At 37.6% G+C, this 20785-nt stretch overlaps 4 protein-coding genes and 2 pseudogenes across 4 annotated transcripts in view; 2 read left to right on the forward strand and 4 right to left on the reverse strand.

Moving 5' to 3' along the window:
- LOC104726529 overlaps window positions 1-520 on the reverse strand; it is a 2668-nt pseudogene extending 2148 nt beyond the window's left edge.
- Window positions 609-1721, forward strand: LOC104726533 (mannose-P-dolichol utilization defect 1 protein homolog 1-like). Its single transcript, XM_010445404.1, has 2 exons — window positions 609-902; window positions 1007-1721. Exons 1-2 carry the CDS (start codon window positions 756-758, stop codon window positions 1577-1579), a joined length of 720 nt encoding a protein of 239 aa, XP_010443706.1. The 5' UTR covers window positions 609-755; the 3' UTR covers window positions 1580-1721.
- On the reverse strand, window positions 1625-3775 carry LOC104726532 (uncharacterized protein C24B11.05-like). The gene is made up of 9 exons (XM_010445403.2): window positions 3665-3775; window positions 3313-3394; window positions 3095-3160; window positions 2887-2984; window positions 2762-2799; window positions 2588-2675; window positions 2218-2496; window positions 2049-2114; window positions 1625-1967 (listed from the first exon to the last, which is right to left on the reverse strand). Exons 2-9 carry the CDS (start codon window positions 3371-3373, stop codon window positions 1815-1817), a joined length of 849 nt encoding a protein of 282 aa, XP_010443705.1. The 5' UTR covers window positions 3374-3394; window positions 3665-3775; the 3' UTR covers window positions 1625-1814.
- LOC104726531 lies at window positions 8227-10306 on the reverse strand (annotated as a pseudogene).
- On the reverse strand, window positions 16084-17885 carry LOC104726534 (suppressor of disruption of TFIIS). Its single transcript, XM_010445405.1, has 8 exons — window positions 17850-17885; window positions 17655-17732; window positions 17481-17546; window positions 17268-17365; window positions 17015-17140; window positions 16699-16926; window positions 16501-16566; window positions 16084-16418 (listed from the first exon to the last, which is right to left on the reverse strand). Exons 2-8 carry the CDS (start codon window positions 17701-17703, stop codon window positions 16251-16253), a joined length of 801 nt encoding a protein of 266 aa, XP_010443707.1. The 5' UTR covers window positions 17704-17732; window positions 17850-17885; the 3' UTR covers window positions 16084-16250.
- LOC104726535 overlaps window positions 19650-20785 on the forward strand; it is a 9329-nt gene continuing 8193 nt past the window's right edge. Inside the window, exon 1 of the mRNA XM_010445407.2 lies at window positions 19650-20777. Within this exon, the coding sequence (XP_010443709.1) occupies window positions 19795-20777 (983 nt within the window). The 5' untranslated portion in view covers window positions 19650-19794. The remainder of the gene's footprint in view (window positions 20778-20785) is intronic.

A 20785-nucleotide genomic window follows, 5' to 3' on the forward strand; every position in this document is an offset into this window, starting at 1 on the left:
ACAGATTACCCAACTCGAATATCAACTAAGAGCTACATAATTAATGCAATTTCTTCAGTGAAAAAATTGCAACTTTAGTCCCAAACCAATGGGTTTGGTGTTTATTTCGTATATACGAGCTTAAAATTATAGATGCAAGCCAACACAGACCCTAAAAAACAAAATCCCAGCAGAATAGAGCAAAAAGTTCAAATTTTAAGCTCGAATATACGAAATAAACACCAAACCCTTTCTAAATCATCCAGTAAATTCCTTCAATTTCAAGCTCGTGGAGATAGAGATAAAGCGCGGTCATGTTACATATCTACAGCTATTACTAACTACAAAGAAAGAAGAAAAAATTAAAAGACAGTACCTTTAGATTTTTCAGAGTGCTACTAATCTCTCTCTTCGCCATTGTAGCTTTCTTAAAGTCACCAACACGAGATTCCCGGTACCGGAGAAGAGGAAATAGCTCGAGTGTTTTCGTTTTTTTAGGTTTAGATTTCCGATTTGAAGCTCCGCCCCACAAAAAAAAAAACAGATTTTTAGGTCTAACTGATAAAAACCTAACCGATTCAAACCGTACCAAATTGAAATATTTTAATTACCAAACCAAGATTACATTGGTTTAGTCTTTTTGGGAATATATATATATTTGATTCGATCTTGTCTGAACTGAAGGCATATGAGATAATGACCAATCAAACAGTCGACAGCTGAACAAACAAAGACACAAAGTCAACGAAGCCCAACTCTTCAGGAGAGAACCAACGATGGATTATCTTGGGATTGATCTGAGCTGCGCGATAGGTTCTCTCCGGAGCGGTGAGTTTCCGACGAAAGATTGTCTTCTTCCTCTCATCTCTAAGCTGCTCGGTTACTTCGTCGTCGCTGGTTCAATGACCGTCAAGCTTCCTCAGGTTAGTTAACTCAATCAATCAATCAAAGATTGGATTTTTTTCAAGCCTAATTCCCAAATTTGATGTTAATATCCGTAAATTGAATTGGACTGTGTGGTTTGTAGATAATGAAAATCGTGGACAGCAAGAGTGTAAAAGGTTTAAGCGTTGTAGCATTTGAGCTCGAAGTGGTTGGTTACACAATCTCACTTGCTTATTGTCTTTACAAAAAGCTTCCCTTTTCAGCTTTTGGTGAATTAGCTTTTCTTTTGATCCAAGCTTTGATCTTGGTGGGCTGTATCTATTACTTCTCTCGACCTCTCTCTGTAGCTACTTGGGTCAGAGCGCTTCTTTACTTTGCTTTAGCACCAACTGTGTTAGCTGGTAAGATTGATCCTTTGCTATTCGAAGCTCTTTATGCTTCTAAGCATTTGATTTTTCTCTCTGCAAGAATCCCTCAGATTTGGAAGAACTTTAGAAACAAAAGCACTGGACAACTTAGTTTCTTGACTTGTTTCATGAACTTCGGTGGAGCTTTGGCGAGAGTTTTCACCAGCTATCAGGCGAAAGCTCCACTTAGCATGTTTATAAGTTTCTTTATCGCAATCGTCACTAATGGAACTATTATGAGTCAGATTCTACTGTATCGGTGCAAAGGAACAGAAGAGAAGCAATTGAATGATAAAAAGGTTTTATGATGATAGTCATATACTACTTGGCTTTGTAATAGAGATTAAACCAGATGTTGCAATTGTTCAATAAAGTAAGTTTGTTTACATTACTACTCCCATTTCCGCAGTCTCACAATGTAATCTCAATCAAAGATTTGAATTACACTTATTTTTACTCTTAAAGGAGTGAATAGTTCAGTATTGTTTTTACGCTATTTTGTTTTTACTATTGGCTGTGAAGTGCATGCAATTGAATGCTAGTTTAAGCAATGGTTTCAATGGCGACTTTTTGCCTGGTTCTAAGCTCCTCGCCTTTTTCCTCACCAGCTTCCCATAGTTCAGGAAGAGCTTCACGAATGTTGTGAATATGCTCCAATGCCATATCTACTCCTTCCTCTCTGTGTGAGGTCCCAACCTAATAATACAAAAAAGTGAGTGAGTTTTAAGATTGACAAGTTTTGTTTTAAACTTGTTTGTATCTGCTTCTTTTACTTACCCATACTGTGTGGAGACCCACGCGTTTCCCGGTTTGTATGTTACGGATGCTGTCATCAAAGAACAACTGAAAAAAAAAAACAAGATATTTGCAACTTATTATTAAGCTTCAGTTATGAATTGGTTTAGGTAGAAAAACAAAAGCAGTTAATATTTTGCTAAGTTCTTACTGTCTTCTTAGGATTGATGTTGGCCATCTTGAAAACCTGTTCGAATGCTCCTTCAGATGGTTTGCATACAACTGGTGTCTTTGGGAGTTCGACTTTGGGGTCAGGATTTGCCATGTAACTGATTATGTCGAAGATTTCTCTAGTTTTGGTATCATGAGGAGATTCAGTCTTGGTGATGGGGTTCAGAGTCTCGAAAGATATGACTTTTTCGAAGCAGCCCTCCAGGCCTAGCCTGGCAATGATCTTGGCTGCATGAGCCTTGTCTGCATTCGTGAAGACCTATGGAAAGAATAATAACAATGGAAGATCAGATAAGAAACTACTCAGAAACCACATTTAAGAGCTTAGCATCAAGGAGTTAAACACATACAACTTTGCGGATAGGCAAGCTAAGAATAATATTCCTCAAAATTGGGTCAGGCTTCAGTGTTGCGTATGGCAATCTCCCATGAACAAAACTGTAAAACAAAGGAGATAGCTCAAGTTCCAAACACCTTTCAAAGACATGTAAAGAAAATATGAAAGACAGTTTTAAGTTTAATACCTGTGAAAATCATCGTAGTCAAAGTCATAACCCACGGCCTGAAAGAATCAACATCAGAAACGAGTATTCAATAACAAGATTGAATGATATGGAAGATTGTTACACAGTGTGGTGAAGGAAGATACCTTGAGACCAGCCATAGTAGTTCCATAGATTTTATAAAGCGAGAGGCACAGTTCTTGGACTTTAGCTTCTTCAATACCAAGTTTCTGAGTCATATACTCTAAACAACAACAACATGTCAACAACAACAATCAAACGTTAAGCTATAACAAGAGCAAGCAATCTTGCAGAGAAGAACAACTAATAAGAGAAATCGAACAGACTCTTTACCTTGAATGTTCGTTTTCACTTGCATAGCCAAACCAGAACTGAGAGGGTAAAGAGTATCATCTATATCTGTTTGATTACAGTCAAAAAACGAAAATAATTATTACTAATCAGAAGAAAAGGTTAAAACTTTAAACCCAAATCTCAACCACCAAATTTCAATAAACTAAACTAATATTCAAATCCAAATTCTAAAAAAAAAAAGCGTCTTTTTCTCTTACCAAACAAAAGACAATCATATTTGGCTTCAGAAGTTTGCTTAAAGTCTTCCTCGTACGCCATTAAGATAATTCCAAATCACACCTGAAACAAAAACCACAACCAACTGGATCCAAACGTCTCCAACACACACGTTTCACAGAAAGTTCAAAACTTTGACATACAGATCACAAAAGATTATACATTTCATAGTAATGCTTAATTAACATATCAACTCATTCACAAACAACACGTTGAATTAGTAGGAACCGTGACTAAAGAAATGATACAGATCGAATCATACACACGAACATGCAGAGAAGGAATCTGAAAACGAAGAACAAAAGATCAAATCAAAATGAAGAAAGTGGGAACCTTTTTCTTCTAATCAATGAGAAACTTCAAAGAGAGAGAGAGAATGGGAATGTATAATAAACGAAAACGTTTCAATGGCTTCTCTTCTCTTTCACACAGTCTCTAATGGACACATCGATTGGTTCTCATTAAATCTAGGGACAAACTCATTTTTTCTCTCTCACTCACTCACGCGTCGTCATCTACGATTTCTCCACGTGGTTGTTTGCTTTTCTCCTTCATAAAGCTAAACGAATAATACGATGACACGCGTATTGTATGAGAACCGACCAAACACGCTTTTTTTTCTTCAAAAATGTATCGTGCGCTTTAATTTATTGACCTACCTTAAATTCGGTTTGGATTATTTTTTTAGCTGATGTACCACTCTGGTCCGCATGAACCGGACACACAACTTGAGATAACACATATATATGTTATATCAAAAGTTTTGTTTTTTTTGTCCTCCTCATTTGTAACAGCAGTGACCAAGTTTTATGCATGGACCACACCCGATCGTGCTATAAATATCGAAACGAAAGATGTCCAATATGTTCCACATATGTATATAGTATTAAGGATATGATTAGTATCATGACCGTATGTCAAGGATACGATTGTATCATGATCGTATCATCTCGTCAATGCCTCAATATCTACCTTCTTTCTATGTAACTTATTCCATAAGTAGCTTAACCTAGAACCTTTCTCTACTATCTACTATCTGTATAAATACGATTCTGTAATCACTATTGTCGATATATCAAAACACAACACTTTTACATGGTATCAGAGTATAGCCGATACTTTTAGATTTTTCTTTCTCTCAGCAGCCTCTACTTTCTCTCCTCTCTTTTATTCAGATCCGTTTCTTATCTTCTCTCTCTATTCCCAAATCTACGTCTCATTCCCTTCTCCTGTCTCTCTATCATGGCCGCTGCTGAAGTTGTTGATCTCACTCAAGGTCTCCTCAACATCAATATGATGAACATCACCAAACTCACCTCTACCAACTACATCACATGGAGTCTCCAAGTTCACTCTCTCCTCGATGGCTAAAATCTTGCTGGATACATTGATGGCTCCTCCCTCCCACCAGATCAAACAATCAACTCCACCGATCCACCAACTCCAAATCCAGCCTATGCTATGTGGAGACGCTAAGACAAGCTGATCTACAGTGGGCTTTTTGGCACTCTCTCCCCTGCTATTCAATCTTTGGTTTCAAAAACCAAATCCTCTGCTGAGATGTGGAAACATATCTCCTCCACCTATGCAAATCCCAGCTGGGGTCACATCCAACAGCTCCGTCTGCAACTTAAACATGCCTCCAAAGGTGAGAAGTCCATTGATGAGTATATGCAGTCCCTTACCACGAGATTTAACCAACTTGCGCTTCTTGGCAAACCTCTTGCTCATGAAGAACAGCTTGATCTCATCCTCGGTGGACTCCCAGAAGACTACAAATCTGTGGTTGATCAGGTGGAAGGTCGTGAAACTCCTCCGTCCATCGTCGAGGTTCATGAAAAACTCATCAGCAAAGAAGCTAAGATCCAGTCTCTCTCCCTGACTACCTCTTCCACCGGACCAATCTCCGCTCACGTCACCACCTATCATCCCAAATTCAATTCAGGGAAACAAAACCAACATCAACCCTGGAACAACAACAATAACAAGCAACAACATCAACAATCTCGTCCAGAAAATCGAATGACAAAAGGCTACCAAGGCAAGTGTCAAATTTGTGGCGTGTTTGGTCATAGCGCCAAAAGGTGCTCTCTTTTTCATCAACCCTCCTATGGCTCTCCACGAGGTCTCCTACCATCTCCATTCCGTCTGTGGCAACCTCGCGCCAATCTTGTTGTTGGTCACTCACAACAGTCAAACCCATGGGTTCTCGATAGCGGAACTACCCATCACATGACCAGCGACCTTGGAAATTTGGCGCTGCACCAACCATATCAAGGAGACGATGTCGTACTCATTGGTGATGGTTCAGATCTCCCAATATCTCACACTGGTTCCCTGTCCCTACCCTCAAACTTTAAGCCTTTATCTCTCACAAATGTTTTATGCTTGCCTCACATACACAAAAACCTCATTTCCGTATATCGTCTTTGTAACTCTAACAATGTCTCTGTTGCATTTTTCCCTGCTCACTTTCAGGTGACGGATCTGATTTCGGGGGTCCCATTACTCCAAGGCAGAACTAGAGGCGAACTTTACGAGTGGCCGGTTTCCCTATCCACAATCAAATCTTTCTTTGCATCGACCTCTTCCAAACCATCTCTAAAAGACTGGCACTCTCGTCTAGGTCATCCTTCCCATTCCATTCTCAAAACTATTGTTTCCCGTTTTTTGCTTCCTCATTCCCAATCAGATTCACAGACCATGTTGTGTACTGATTGTGCTATCAATAAAAACCATAAGCTTCCCTTTTCTCAAACCTCTCTTACCTCTACTTACCCTCTTGAAATTATTTTCTCTGATGTCTGGACTTCCCCAATTATCTCTGTTGATAACTTCAAGTATTATCTCATCCTTGTTGACCACTATACACGATACACTTGGATATACCCTCTCAAGACCAAATCCCAGGTTCGAGAAACGTTCATCACGTTCAAGTCACTCGTAGAAACCGCTTCAACACACGGATCGACGCCTTATACTCTGACAACGGTGGAGAGTTCATTGCTCTCCGCTCATTTCTATCCACTGTCGGGATCGCTCATCTAACCTCACCGCCACACACTCCGAACACAATGGGATCTCTGAACGGAAGCATCGGCACATCGTCGAGACCGGCCTATCTCTCCTAACACATGCCGGAATGCCAAACAAGTATTGGACCTATGCCTTCGCCGTCGCAGTCTATCTCATCAATCGTCTCCCTACGCCGGTGTTGAACATGGAAAATCCTCATCAGAGGTTTTTTGGAACAGAACCGAACTACTCCAAACTCAGAGTCTTTGGTTGCTTATGCTTCCCTTGGCTGCGACTGTACACCAACCACAAACTCGGAAATCGCTCCACTCCCTGCATATTCTTAGGCTATTCTCTCTCACAAAGTGCGTACCTATGTCTCTAGCAAAGTTCCGGTCGGATCTACGTCTCGCGCCAAGTCAAATTTGATGAGAACATTTTCCCCTTCCTCAATTCCACTCCGTCTAAATCCACAAACCTACAATCGTCTCCCTCGTCTCCTCCACATCCACCTGCCATCGTCTTACCTTCTCCACCCCCTCTCGCCTCTCCACAACCGACTATTTCTCCACCACCGTCACCACTCGTAACGCCACCTCCGTCACCACTCGTAATGCCGCCGCTGCCGGGACTTCCGAGCTCCGATCTTCACCAGCCAGTGGTCATGGAAAAGGACAACACCCAAGACCGTGATAAAGTTACAACCGATGATGCTGAACCTCAACCTCTTCCCCGAAATACTACGACCACTCAAACCGATCCGACTCCTCCTCTCAAACAATACACCCGTCGTCCCAAACCCACAGGCCCACCAGAACAGGCCCAACCAAACCCAAATCCAATATTATTAAACCCAACTCCACCAAGCCTAAATCCAATATTACCAAACCCAACTCCACCAAACCCGACTCCACCCTTTCCCACTTCGAAACCTCAACCCCGACCTGCTCCACCCTTTACCTCCTTGTTTATGTTGATGATATACTAATCACTGGGAGTAATAGGACCAGTATCCAACAGATTCTTAACTTGCTTGCCAACAGGTTCTCTGTCAAGGATCCTGAAGATCGCAACTATTTTCTTGGAATTGAAGCACACCGCACCCCCCAAGGGCTTCACCTCTCACAGCGGAAATATATCATTGATCTTCTCCATCAATACAACATGACTGATGCTAATGCCGTTCTCACACCGATGGCATCTTCACCAAAACTTACCCTCACGACTGGTAACACTCTCTCGGACCCTTCACCGTTTAGGAAACTTGTTGGCAGCCTCCAGTACCTAGCCTTCATGCGGCTTGATATTGCATATGCGGTCAACCGCCTCTCTCAGTTCATACATCGCCCAACCGATTCACATTGGCAAGCTGCTAAGAGAATTCTACGCTACTTGGCTAGTACACCAACACATGGTCTCTTCCTCTCCGCAAAAACACCGTTAACTTTTCATGCTTTTTCATATGCAGATTGGGCAGGTGATTCCCATGATTATGTGTCTACCAATGCATACATTGTCTACTTAGGCAGCAATCCTATATCTTGGTCTGCGAAGAAGCAAAACGGTGTAGCTCGCTCTTCGACGGAGGCTGAATACCGATCATAGCCAACACTACAAGTGAGATACGATGGATATGCAACCTCTTAACTGAACTTGGGATTCGACAAACAGCTCCTCCAGTGATATACTGTGACAATGTTGGTGCCACATTTTTGTGTGCCAATCCAATGTTCCATTCAAGAATGAAACACATCGCCATCGACTATCATTTTATCAGAGGTCAAGTGCAGAATGGTCTCCTTCGGGTAGCTCATGTTCACACAACATACCAGCTTGCGGATGCACTCACCAAACCGTTAGACCGTCAACGGTTTCTTCACCTACGACACAAAATTGGAATGACAAAAGCCCCTCCATCTTGAGGGGGGATGTTAAGGATATGATTAGTATCATGACCGTATGTCAAGGATACGATTGTATCATGATCGTATCATCTCGTCAATGCCTCAATATCTACCTTCCTTCTATGTAACTTATTCGGTTATTCCATAAGTATCTTAGCCTAGAACCTTTCTCTACTATCTGTATAAATACGACTTTGTAATCACTATTGTCGATATATCAAAACACAACACTTTTACATATAGTATATATAGATCATTACTCTTTTTATACACCGTTGCAGCAACGATATACGATGTATCTTACTCTTAGTATCTATGTGGTAACTATATATGTATGTAAACATCTTCACAAATTTAAGTAAACATGTACATGATCAAGCTTCAACAGAAGTTGCAATAGAGATCTGTGCGAGGTAACTGATTCTTTCAGAATCCTTGTAGTTGTTGCTGCTGTTGGATTCCGACCATAACTCTGGTAATGCTTCTTTCATGTTGTGAATGTTTTCTAACGCGTAATCACTTCCATCCACTTTTTCTGATTTACCGACCTGTCATAAATTTTAAAATGATATTCAGTGTATAAATCTTGGAAATGTACATGTTTGATGAGGTTTATTTCTTCTAAGAGTTCAACATGTTAACCGGATCTTATCCATGACTTTTATGGTTTGGATGTTCCGGATACTGTCGTCGAATAATAACTGTAGAGGAAACACCGATTGATATTGAGTATGAGATCAAATACTGATTAAGGAAAAACTAAAATAAAAAAAAAATAAAACAATGTCTAGTTATTATGTTAGTTTTTTAAGTCATCATCAAATCTTACGGCCTTGTGAGGATTGAGCTGTGCAATCTCGAAGGCTTTCTCGAAAGCATTCTCGGCTGGTTTACAGATAACCGGATTCTCGGGAAGATGACCTGTGACACAAGAATTCTCAGCAATATTGGTCTTAGGGTTTAAGGTCTCGCGAAACTTATGATTCTCTCAAAACAGTCTTCAATGCCGAGTCTTTTTAGAGCCTTCATCACATGAACATCATCTCCATTTGAGAACACCTTAAATAAATAAACCAAAATCTTATTAAACTGAAATTTAAGCTATTAGAAAAGAAATAGGAAAAAAGAAGAGAAAAGATAAAACAATACCAATTTTCGAAAAGGTAGACTAAGAAGTAGATTTCTCAGAACCGGGTCCGGTTTAAGGTTTTCATAGGGTAGTCTCCCATGAACATAGCTGTGGTACTCGTCATTGTCGAATTCATAACATATAGCCTAAATAAATAATCAAATAATTAAAGTTTTGGTTTTACAGTAAGTAAGCCAATGAAACAATTCAGGTGAAGTTTGGAGTCGTCAACTAATACGTATGTGATTATGTGGTCATCCAATATATGTTCCTAGTAATAAATTATTAGTCATTTTCTTGCTTTGATTAACAAAAATATACCGTAAGGCCAGCCATTGAAGTTCCATATGTTCTATAGAGAAGTTGGTTTAGTTCAACAACTCTGTCTTCTTCTACTCCAAGCTTTTGAACCATGAATTCTGCCAAAGGACGGTTCGTAAATTTCCAAGTGTTTCCCTAATAAACATGTTAAATTAAAAAATGAAAAAGACTAGCTAGTACCTATGATGTTGTTGGCGCATGCTTCTGACAAAACCGGAGCTTAGAGGATATAGAGTATCATCCAAATCTATTGGAAAAAACAAACAATAGAGATAGATCAATAAAAGAAATTTAATTGCTTGCATTTTCTTAAATTTGATCTAACAAATTAGACATCACTTCTTCTTACCAAAGACAAGACATTCATATCTTGGTGTGGAGTTGGTCACGAATTCCATATTTCTCTTCCAAACTAGCAGATTCAAAAACAGAAGTAATGAAAATCAAATTAAGAAAGATCATTTGAAAATGCAATTCTGTTTGCAACCAACAAAAATGAAAAGATAGAGGAGACATTAATGCTAGATGAGGGTATTAAAAGAGAGAAATTACAAGATTTTAGAGAAATGGTGATGAACTGATGAAGATAAAATATTTGATGAAGCGATTTTGATAACACAGGTATGTATGTGTTTATATAAGAAACAAGCTAATGCGCGTTATAAGCTACGTGAAAACCAAAGTCAATAATAGCGTTCGACTTTTAGTTGTTGCAATCCAATAGTACTTATTAATAGTACATAGTTTAATTTAAAGAAGAAAAAAATAAGTCGTTCTCATAATATGGGGAAATAGTTAACCAACATTATTCGTTTGCTTGACCATATGTCACGTTTTCCATATTACTCAAAATTATTTTATAGAGTGGGACATCTTGAGATTGATCTTTTCTTGTCAAAATAAGTACACTCACGATTGTTGGTTTAATTACTTATATATATATATATATATATATATAATTAACCCACATGACCCACATTCTACATTTTTCGCAATCAATGCAAATGAAGCGAGTTTATTTATACAAAAGTCCATCTTGTAAATATGGTGAAAGAATTTTTGTTTTTTTTTTGTTTTTTTTTTTTTCTGTTGCCGCCTCTGATTTTACTTGATCTTTAATTTTTTTTTTTTTTTTTGGACAAATAATTTATAAATTTTCTGTAGGAATATTTCGTAGTAAATCATGTTGTTGTTTTTGTATTGAGTTATTCCTCAACTATTTGATTTCCCCGACCATTTTTGGAGATATCATCTCAATCATCAAGATCTGTCAGTCTCGATGCAACAATATTGTTATCCATATATGCACATGTTATCGTCAAATCAGGGAGGGAAAGCAATTACTCGCGACGACATCGACGTCGACCACTGTTTTCACGTGACATTAATTTAGCTTTTCTTTTTTTTTTTGGACAAATTCTTTAGTTTTTGCTAATCAAATGATTTGCATAATATACGAGCCGACACCAAAACTTTTTCAAAATGCTTCGTCTGCCTTTATTTTGTTGGATAAGGTAAAAGTATTTCTATTCCTAATCAAGTTACGATTAGTATAAAAGGATAAGGACAAGGCTTTGATTATGAGTTATCTAATACAAAGGTCTTACTATTAGGAATATGTTTGGTTTTAATATAAATAAGGATGTTGAGATGTGACATACCTTAAGAGAGTTTGTGAGATTGAGAGCTTTAGTTTTTGAGAGAGTTTTCTAAAGCTAATAAAGAAAAGTTGTTCTTTATATTTCTTGTTTACAAAGCAGAGTTCTTATATTTGAAAACTATAAGAAAATGGGAGATCTTACCGTCTCTACCGTCAAACCAAAAGAAGGAGGAGGAGGAGCTCCTTCTATCTCGTGTCCTATGATAAACATAACAAACTACACCGTATGGGCCATTAAGATGAAGATTGCACTTAAGGTTCATAAGGTGTGGGAAGTTATCGAACCTGAATCTGCAACAGAAGTTCTTGACGATGAGAAGAACAATATGGCCATTGCTTTGTTGTTTCAATCCATACCAGAATCACTCACCCTACAAGTCGGCGAACTTGATACAGCTAAGAAGGTATGGGAGGCAATAAAGGCAAGACATGTGGGAGCAGAGAGGGTTAAAGAAGCTCGGATGCAGACACTTATGGCCGAGTTTGATCGTTTGAGAATGAAGGATTCGGAGAAAATTGATGACTTTGTGGGAAAGTTATCAGAAATCACATCCAAAATTGCTGCACTTGGAGAAAGCCTCGAAACACCAAAGCTGGTGAAGAAATTCTTAAAGTGTCTTCCACGATCTAAGTTTATTCACATGGTTGCCTCACTGGAGCAAGTGTTAGATCTTAACGCTACAAGCTTTGAAGATATAGTTGGACGCCTAAAAGCCTTTGAAGAGAGGATTCAGGAGGATGAAGAATCACAGGATGAACAGACCAAGCTGATGTATGCGAACATGGATAGACAAACAAACTACAATCCTCGTGAGTTTAATAGTGATTTCAGAAAAAGAGGACGAGGAGGAAGATTTTCTTACAGAGGAAGAGGTCGTGGACGCTTCAGAGGTGGACGTGATTTGTCTAAAATAACATGTTTTCGCTGTGATAAGACTGGACACTTTGCCTCAGGCTGTCCCGATCGTCTACTCAAGCTACAAGAAGCACAAGAAGAAGAAGGTAGTGATACACAAAACGCTGATGAGCTCATGATGCATGAGGTTGTGTATTTAAATGAAGAACGATGTATTCCAAGCAAGTATGAGACAAATACCAGAGAAGAAGATATCTGGTACCTTGATAACGGAGCTAGCAACCACATGACTGGAGATCAGAGGTACTTCAATCATATTGATGAGTCCATTACTGGCAAGGTGCGTTTTGGTGACGACTCACGGAAAGACATTAAAGAGAAAGGTTCTATTGCCTTTAATGATCTTAATGGAGAATCGAGAATCATGACTGATGTCTATTACATACCGGGCTTGAAGAGTAATATCATTAGTTTGGGGCAAGCCACTGAATCAGGCTGTGATATAAGGCTAAGAGGAGGAATCTTAACAATGCGTGATCACCGGGGAAAACTTCTAGCTAAAGCAGAAAGGTTGATGAATCGGCTTTACAAGGTGCATATGAGAATGAGAGATGCAGAGAGAGTGAATCTGTCCAGTGTGAATAAATCAAGCCGATGGCACGCAAGGATGGGACACGTAAATGCTGACACATTGAAGTCTATGAGTGATAAGAAGCTTGTTATAGGAATTGCAGAGGTAAATTTCGAGAAGGAGATTTGCATGTCATGTTTACTTGGTAAGCAAACTAGGAGAATGTTCCCACAAGCTACGACATATCGAGCAAGCAAGATGTTGGAACTGGTACATGGGGATCTCTGTGGTCTGATAACTCCAAGCACCATTGGCGGTAACAAATACATATTTGTGTTAGTTGATGATCATTCAAGGTATATGTGGACAACTTTACTAAGAGAAAAGGGAGATGCTTTTGAAAAATTCAAAAGGTTCAAACAATTAGCAGAACAGGAGTCAAGAGAACGCATACAAACATTCAGAACAGACAGAGGAGGAGAGTTTGTTTCTCAAGAATTTAATTTCTTCTGTGATAATGCGGGAATCAAGAGGCATCTCACTGCTCCTTACACTCTACAGCAGAACGGAGTGGTTGAGCGATGTAACCGAACCTTGTTGGAGATGACTAGAAGTATCTTGAAACATATGCGGTTGCCAAACCACTTATGGGGAGAAGCTATAAGGCATTCTACTTATCTCTTGAACCGAATAGTCACGCGAGCCCTTGAGGATAAGACACCGTATGAAGTTTTTCGAGGTAAAAAACCAAATGTTGAGCATATACGAGTGTTTGGTTGTTTAGGATATGCTAAAGTGGACAAGCCACACCTAAGGAAGCTTGATGATCGGTCTCGTATGTTAGTTCATTTGGGAACTGAACCAGGATCCAAGGCTTATCGGTTATATGATCCACAAACCCGGAAGATAGTAGTTAGTAGGGATGTAGTATTTGATGAAGCCAAAGGATGGAATTGGGGTGAAGACTTTACAGAATCAGAGAGTAGTGGAAGTTTCAATATTGCGTTTGGAGAATTTGGTACTCACAGAATTCTCGATGAAGGAGAAACAGAGCAAACAGAGCAAGTTATTGACTCGAGTACTGAAGTCATCGAAGACTCATCTGATCATGTGGAACCTAAAACAGAAAATGCAGAGAATGCAGAAGGTCAAGTAGTCTTGAGAAGGTCTTCTAGACAAGTTGCAAGACCAAAATACCTTGATGATTACATCTTGATTACTAGTGAACAGTGCATGCTTATTGCAGAGGAAGAGGGAGAGTTATTGCTTTTAACCTTAGACGAAGAGCCAAGAGATTTTTCAGAGGCAAGCAGATCAACGGAATGGGTTATAGCTTGCACAGATGAGATTTGCTCGATTAAAAAGAACCACACATGGGACCTTGTTGATCTACCTGCTGGGGTGAAACCAATTGGCTTGAAGTGGGTTTTTAAACTCAAAAGAAACTCTGATGGAAGCATTAACAAACACAAGGCACGACTGGTTGCTAAAGGGTACATACAGAAGCACGGGGTAGATTTTGAGGAAGTATTCGCTCCTGTTGCTCGACTCGAGACCATACGACTGCTCATTAATCTTGCGGCTTCAAATGGCTGGGAAGTACATCATCTTGATGTAAAAACGGCGTTGTTACACGGTGAGTTACAGGAAACCGTTTATGTTGATCAGCCAGAAGGTTTCGAAGTAAAAGGAATGGAGAACAAAGTCTATAGACTTAACAAAGCTTTGTACGGTTTAAGGCAAGCTCCAAGGACGTGGAACAACAAGTTAAATCAGATTCTCTGTGAACTACAATTTAAGAAGTGTTCAAAGAAGCCGTCGGTTTATCGGAAGAGTGTTGATGGGAATCGACTTGTGGTAGTTGTGTACGTGGACGATTTATTTGTCACAGGTACAAACAGAGCTGTTATCGATCGGTTTAAAGAAGAGATGGCATCAAAATTTGAAATGAGTGACTTGGGGAAGCTAACCTATTATCTAGGGATGGAAGTGTGTCAACATGAAGGAGGAATTACTTTGAATCAACGACGATATGCATTGAAGATTCTCGAGGAAGCTGGGATAAAAGACTGCAACCCGGTTCACACTCCAATGGAGACTGGTTTAAAGCTGTGTAAGTCTTTGAAGGAAGATTCAATTGATGCTACAAGTTACAGGAAAATTGTTGGGTGTCTGAGGTATCTTTTGCATACACGACCTGACTTGTCATACTATGTAGGAGTCTTGAGTCGTTATATGCAAGATCCTAAGGTTTCACATGGAGTTGCTATGAAGAAGTGTTTAAGGTATTTGAAGGGAACGATCAATCTTGGCTTAACATTCGAACGATCAACAACTAAAGTACCAAGACTAATAGGTTATAGCGATAGCAGCTTCAATGTTGACCCTGATGACGGTAAGAGCACCACATGTCATATCTTCTACTTAGGGGAAAGTCCAATTACGTGGTGTTCTCAGAAACAGGACACCGTTGCGTTATCATCTTGCGAAGCTGAGTTTATGGCAGGAACGGAGGCAGCAAGACATGCAATTTGGTTACAGGATCTGCTTGGAGAAGTCACTGGTGTACCATGCAAAAAGGCAATCATTCGGATAGACAACCGGTCGGCTATTGCTCTCACTAAGAATCCAATATTTCATGGGCGGAGCAAACACATTCACACAAGGTATCACTTTATAAGGGAGTGTGTGGAGAATGAACAAGTAGAAGTAGTTCATATTCATGGGAGTGAGCAGAAAACAGACATCTTAACTAAAGCACTTGGTATGAACAAATTCAAGAAAATGAGAGAGCTCACTGGCATGAGAGATATGGCAGAGAAGGAGTTCAAACTTAAGAGGGAAAATGTTAAATAAGTTAGAAGTATTTCTATTCCTAATCAAGTTATGATTAGTCTAAAAGGATAAGGACAAGGCTTTGATTAGGAGTTATCTAATACAAAGGTCTTACTATTAGGAATAGGTTTGGTTTTAATATAAATAAGGATGTTGATATGTGACATACCTTAAGAGAGTTTGTGAGATTGAGAACTTTAGTTTTTGAGAGAGTTTTCTAAAGCTAATAAAGAAAAATTGTTTTTTATATTTCTTGTTTACAAAGAAAAATTCTTATATTTGAAAACTAGATATTTGTTTAATTTATCTTTTTTTTTTGAACAACCTATTTGTTTAATTTATCTATAAATTAATTTGTTTCAAATTTTTTTATATAGCTATTGTATACTTGAGCAGAATTTTCCATCTTTTTTTTTAACCCATCTAAACCTAATGCATTTAGCTAATAAGTTTAACTCATGTATCAAGTGAAAATTACTTAATTGGATCTTTTACTACTAGTACATTACACAACATTATAAACAAAGTTAAAATATATCAACGTATACAATACAAGGTACGCATGGATATATATTTTATTGAAACATTCATTAAATACGGAAAGATCAGGGATGAGCACATGTAAAGTTTAAGCTTGAATAGTAGTTTCAATCGAGATCTGTGTAGCGTAAACAATTCTTTCAGATTCTTTGTCGTTGATGTTGGATTCCAACCATAACTCTGGAAATGCCTCTTTCATGTTGTGAATGCTTTCTAAGGCGTAATCACTTCCATCCACTTTTTCTGATTTACCAACCTGAAATAAATTTAACTTTAGTAACTTTTTTTTATTTTTTTTAGTTAGTTAGGTATTGTTTAACATGTCAACCGGTTCTTACCAAGATTGTATGGAGACCAACGGCTTTTCCGGTTTGGATGTTCCGGACACTGTCGTCGAAGAACAACTACACACAAACAAAAAAAACATGATAATGTTGATTAGGAGATATATAAAAGGATTGATTAAGGGAAAATCTTACTCGATCAACCCCGAAAGAGAAGTCTAAATGTTTAGTTATTCGTTTTATGAAACTTACGGTTTTGTGAGGATCAAGCTGAGCGATTTCGAATGCTTTCTCGAAAGCAATCTCGGTTGGTTTACAGATAACAGGATTCTCGGGAAGATGACCTGTCTCGCAAGAAACCTCAGCCTCGTTGATCACAGGGTTTAAGGTCTCGAAACTTATGATTCTTTCAAAACAATCTTCAATGCCGAGTCTTTTTAGAGCCCTCATCACATGACCATCATCTCCATTCGAGAAAATCTTAACAATCAAACCCGAATATTATGAATACAACGTAAACATCTAAAAGTTAAAACTAAGAAACAGACAAGATGAAGAAAAACAATACCAATTTTCGGAAAGGTAGACTAGTGAGGAGATTTCTCAGAACCGGGTCCGGTTTAAGGTTTTCATAAGGTAATCTCCCATGAACAAAGCTGTGGTACTCGTCATTATCGAATTCATAACCTACAGCCTGCAGAAGAAATGGTCTTGTATATTAAATATGATTTAACCTATATATAGACCACAAATTATTTATTGTGTCTACTACATCTATGATCTATCCATTGACCAACATATATGATCAAAGTAAATTTTACCTTAAGCCCAGCCATTGTAGTTCCATGTTTCTTGTAAAGGATATCATTTAGCTCAACTACTCCCTCTTCATCTATTCCAAGCTTTTCAACCATAAATTCTGCACAAGGGTAATTTGGTGATTTTAAGGTATTTTTTCTTCTTCTTCTTCTCCATATGATATATGTTAAACATATAAAGAATTAATCAAAAATATGAAGAGTTAATTAGCATACCTATAATGTTGTTGGTGCATGCGTCTGATAAACCAGAGCTGAAAGGGTAAAGAGTATCGTCCAAATCTATTGGAAAGACACATAAAGACATATATATATATAGATCAATAAAATTTGTAATTTGCTTCCATTTTCTTGAATGTAATTTAAACAAAATCAAACGAAACTTCTTACCAAAGAGGAGACATTCATATCTTGGTGGAGAGGTGTTCACAAATTCCATTTCTTCAGAAACTGCAAATCTGATTGGTTCTAAAAACATCGTAAACAAAGAAAACTAAAGAATGAGCATTTAAAATTTGAAAACTTAGAAAAAGAAATACATGTAGAACAGTACTCTGGTTAGGTAAGGTTAGAAGAAGCAATTACCTCGAATAAAAGATGAGAGAAAAATAATAGACGTGAGAGAAACGAAGAAGAGAAAAAATATTTGATGAAGAAAAGAAGAGAAACGCAGTCTTTATATATAAGAAAGTTGAATACGTGTGAGAGAATATATAAAGTCACTAAAATAATTGAGTATTAAATTAATTATTTAGACAACGAGTAAGTCTTTGCTTAATCATCAAGTTTATAATATTTTTCGTTGTCAAAAAAAGAAATTTTATGATTCCCATTAAATGTGCAATTCAAAAGCATATAGATATTTCATTAGGCATTACAATAAAGTCCACGCGTCAATAATTACATATCCTTCTCTTTGATCATGTCACCCTTCCCAATTTGATCTAGAACTAGAATATACAATAAGAAAGACTTCTGTGACTGAGATATTCTTGACCGTGTGACATTAATACCTATTTTTTTTTTTCCTTACTATTACCTCCTCAATATATACATTTAATGTAAGACCCGAATTGGTCTTATTTTTGTTAAAATATTTTTGGTCTTAAACTGAAAAAATTCTACTATATTAATTGGTAGGCACAAATATGAAAATAATCTTAAAATGTGTAAAAATTACATTCAATTGCTATTAGAAAAATTTAATTAAGATTAATTAATTAATTAAAAACGAAAATTGGGGACACATAAAATAAAATAAAATGTAGAAAATTAAAAAAAAAAATCTATTAGAATCAAAACTAATTTGTATTTTAAAAAAAATTAACAGCTAATATTTTATAAATCTAATTGAATAAAATCTATATGATTACAAATTTTATCAAAAAAACTTTTCCAGCAGGGGTTAAATTTTTTATTAAAAATCAAATGTAATAAAATATATAACAGTTCTCTTAGATTTTAAAATTTTTTAAAAAAGATATAGATATAATATCTTATCTATTTAAAAAAGTTATATTATCTTTTAGCCACCATTCTTTAGGAAAATAAAACTAAGTTGAGATTTGAATATATTAATGTTTGAAGGTGCTTATTACAGACAAGTAAGAGAACCCAAAGCAAAAAAAATCATTGTTTTTTAAAAGGTTTTTCAGATGCTTTATTAGATATATTTAGTTGCTCTTTTTACATGTTAGTTATATTTTTTTACTTACTTCACAACTATAGCAAGAGTTGCGTTTAATTGACAAAGGTTTAAGCAATTTTATTTAATAAACATTTGTAAAATACAAAAAATTTAATATAAATAAACTGAATTTTTAATCACAAATATTTATAAATAATATAATAATAAAATAAATTATTAAAAAATTTCATAAAAAATGTTCAGCCGGCTGTTTCCCCGCGGGTTAGTACCTAATATATATATATTGGAGACGACTTTATATAGCACAAAAGGGTTAAATCATAATAATATATAACTCTAATTTTGATATATAAGTACAGTATGCTACTAGTGTTCGTGACAACAAATCTGTCATTATTTATTGATTTGCACCTTTGCACTAAATTAAATTACGCTGGAAAATGACAAATGAAAATTAATAAGAGTCTTTTAAAGTTGGGAGTTTCAACAACTTAAGCCCACACTTCATAAAGGCGCCATGTGCAGCGACCGGTCGGTTTTCAACGGTTAGGACCCCGCCGGCGGCGTTACAGTCAACACATTTTAACTGAGCCAAATTTATAGAACCTTCCTCACTTTTTACATTTTTGCCCCCAAGCCCGTTACGCTTTTCTAGACCTTAACCTATTTTTTTCATACTGGGCTAGTTTCTATTAGCCCATAAGCCCATTTTAAATTATCGAACAGCGAAGTGAAAATTAATTACTTCACTTTCTATCTGTGCGGAGATTATCTGTTTTCTAGTTTTCAGGTTCGAAGCAAATATGAAGCTGAGAGTTTTTTCCTGAATCTTTTGTCTTTGTATCTGTTTTTTTCTGTTCTTCTTTAAAATTATATTCCGCCATGGAAGCTGTGCTTCTCTGCTCGAAGGTTGTTCCTCGAGCTACGACGCCGTTGGAAGATTCCCGAAAGTTTTCGTTCAGGCATTTGAACAAACACCTTAAGTGCAATTCGATTCGTTCTGATTCCAGAAACACTCCGCTACTTCCAAGTTTTGAAGCCATTAAGAGTCCATCTATCTGGAGAGGTGCTTCGTTCCCAGTTAGAAAAGGTTCATGGGTTTCGCCCAGATGCTCGATTTCTAGCTCGACTGTTTCCGATTCCGATAACCCTTTCCTTGGCCGATTTAAAACCTTCTCTTTTGGTTCACTGGTGGAGAAAGTTCGGGACTTGAAGAAATTGAAGCCCATAGATGTGGCGAAGTTAGCTCTTGTTCTATCGGTTGTGACTTTGGCTGCTAAAAAGATCGTGACTTTGGCTCTGGACCCTTTCTTCTGGATGTATTTCAGCTGGACATGGCTGTTCTGGCCTTGGTTTATCGCTGTGGGGCTTGCGGGTTACGGGATTTATTGTTTCCGTAAGCACTGGCTTGGAGAAGCCAATGCCTTTGAGCAGCTTGGTATTGTGAGTTCAGTTTTCACATGGCTTACACTTGTGCCTCCTGCTTATTTCAATGGTTATCTTGAAGGCTGGCCTTATGTGTTCTTCTTGGCTTATCATTACTTCTTCTTCTTCAATGTAACTGTGAGAAAAAGGCTCTATGGAGATTACTATGCTCGCTCCCATGATCCCAAATGGGATGTGAACACGCCTTTATGGTCTCGGGTTTTGTTTGGTGTTGGTGTCATGGTTGGACATTGGCTTGCGGCTTTTGAAGGACCTGAATTGCATCGTTTACCAGGTGGTTGGGCCAATGTAGGGATATGGATTTTGATTGTGGTTACAATGCTTATGCATTACGATTCAACGCTATATCTTGCTAGATATTCTGAAAAGGTTGTTGTTCCAACGGCTGTTGTGCAATTTGGTCCTTATAGATGGGTCAGGCATCCGA

The sequence above is a fragment of the Camelina sativa genome, chromosome 11 (assembly GCF_000633955.1).
Source record: "Camelina sativa cultivar DH55 chromosome 11, Cs, whole genome shotgun sequence".
NCBI classification, from domain to species: domain Eukaryota; kingdom Viridiplantae; phylum Streptophyta; class Magnoliopsida; order Brassicales; family Brassicaceae; genus Camelina; species Camelina sativa.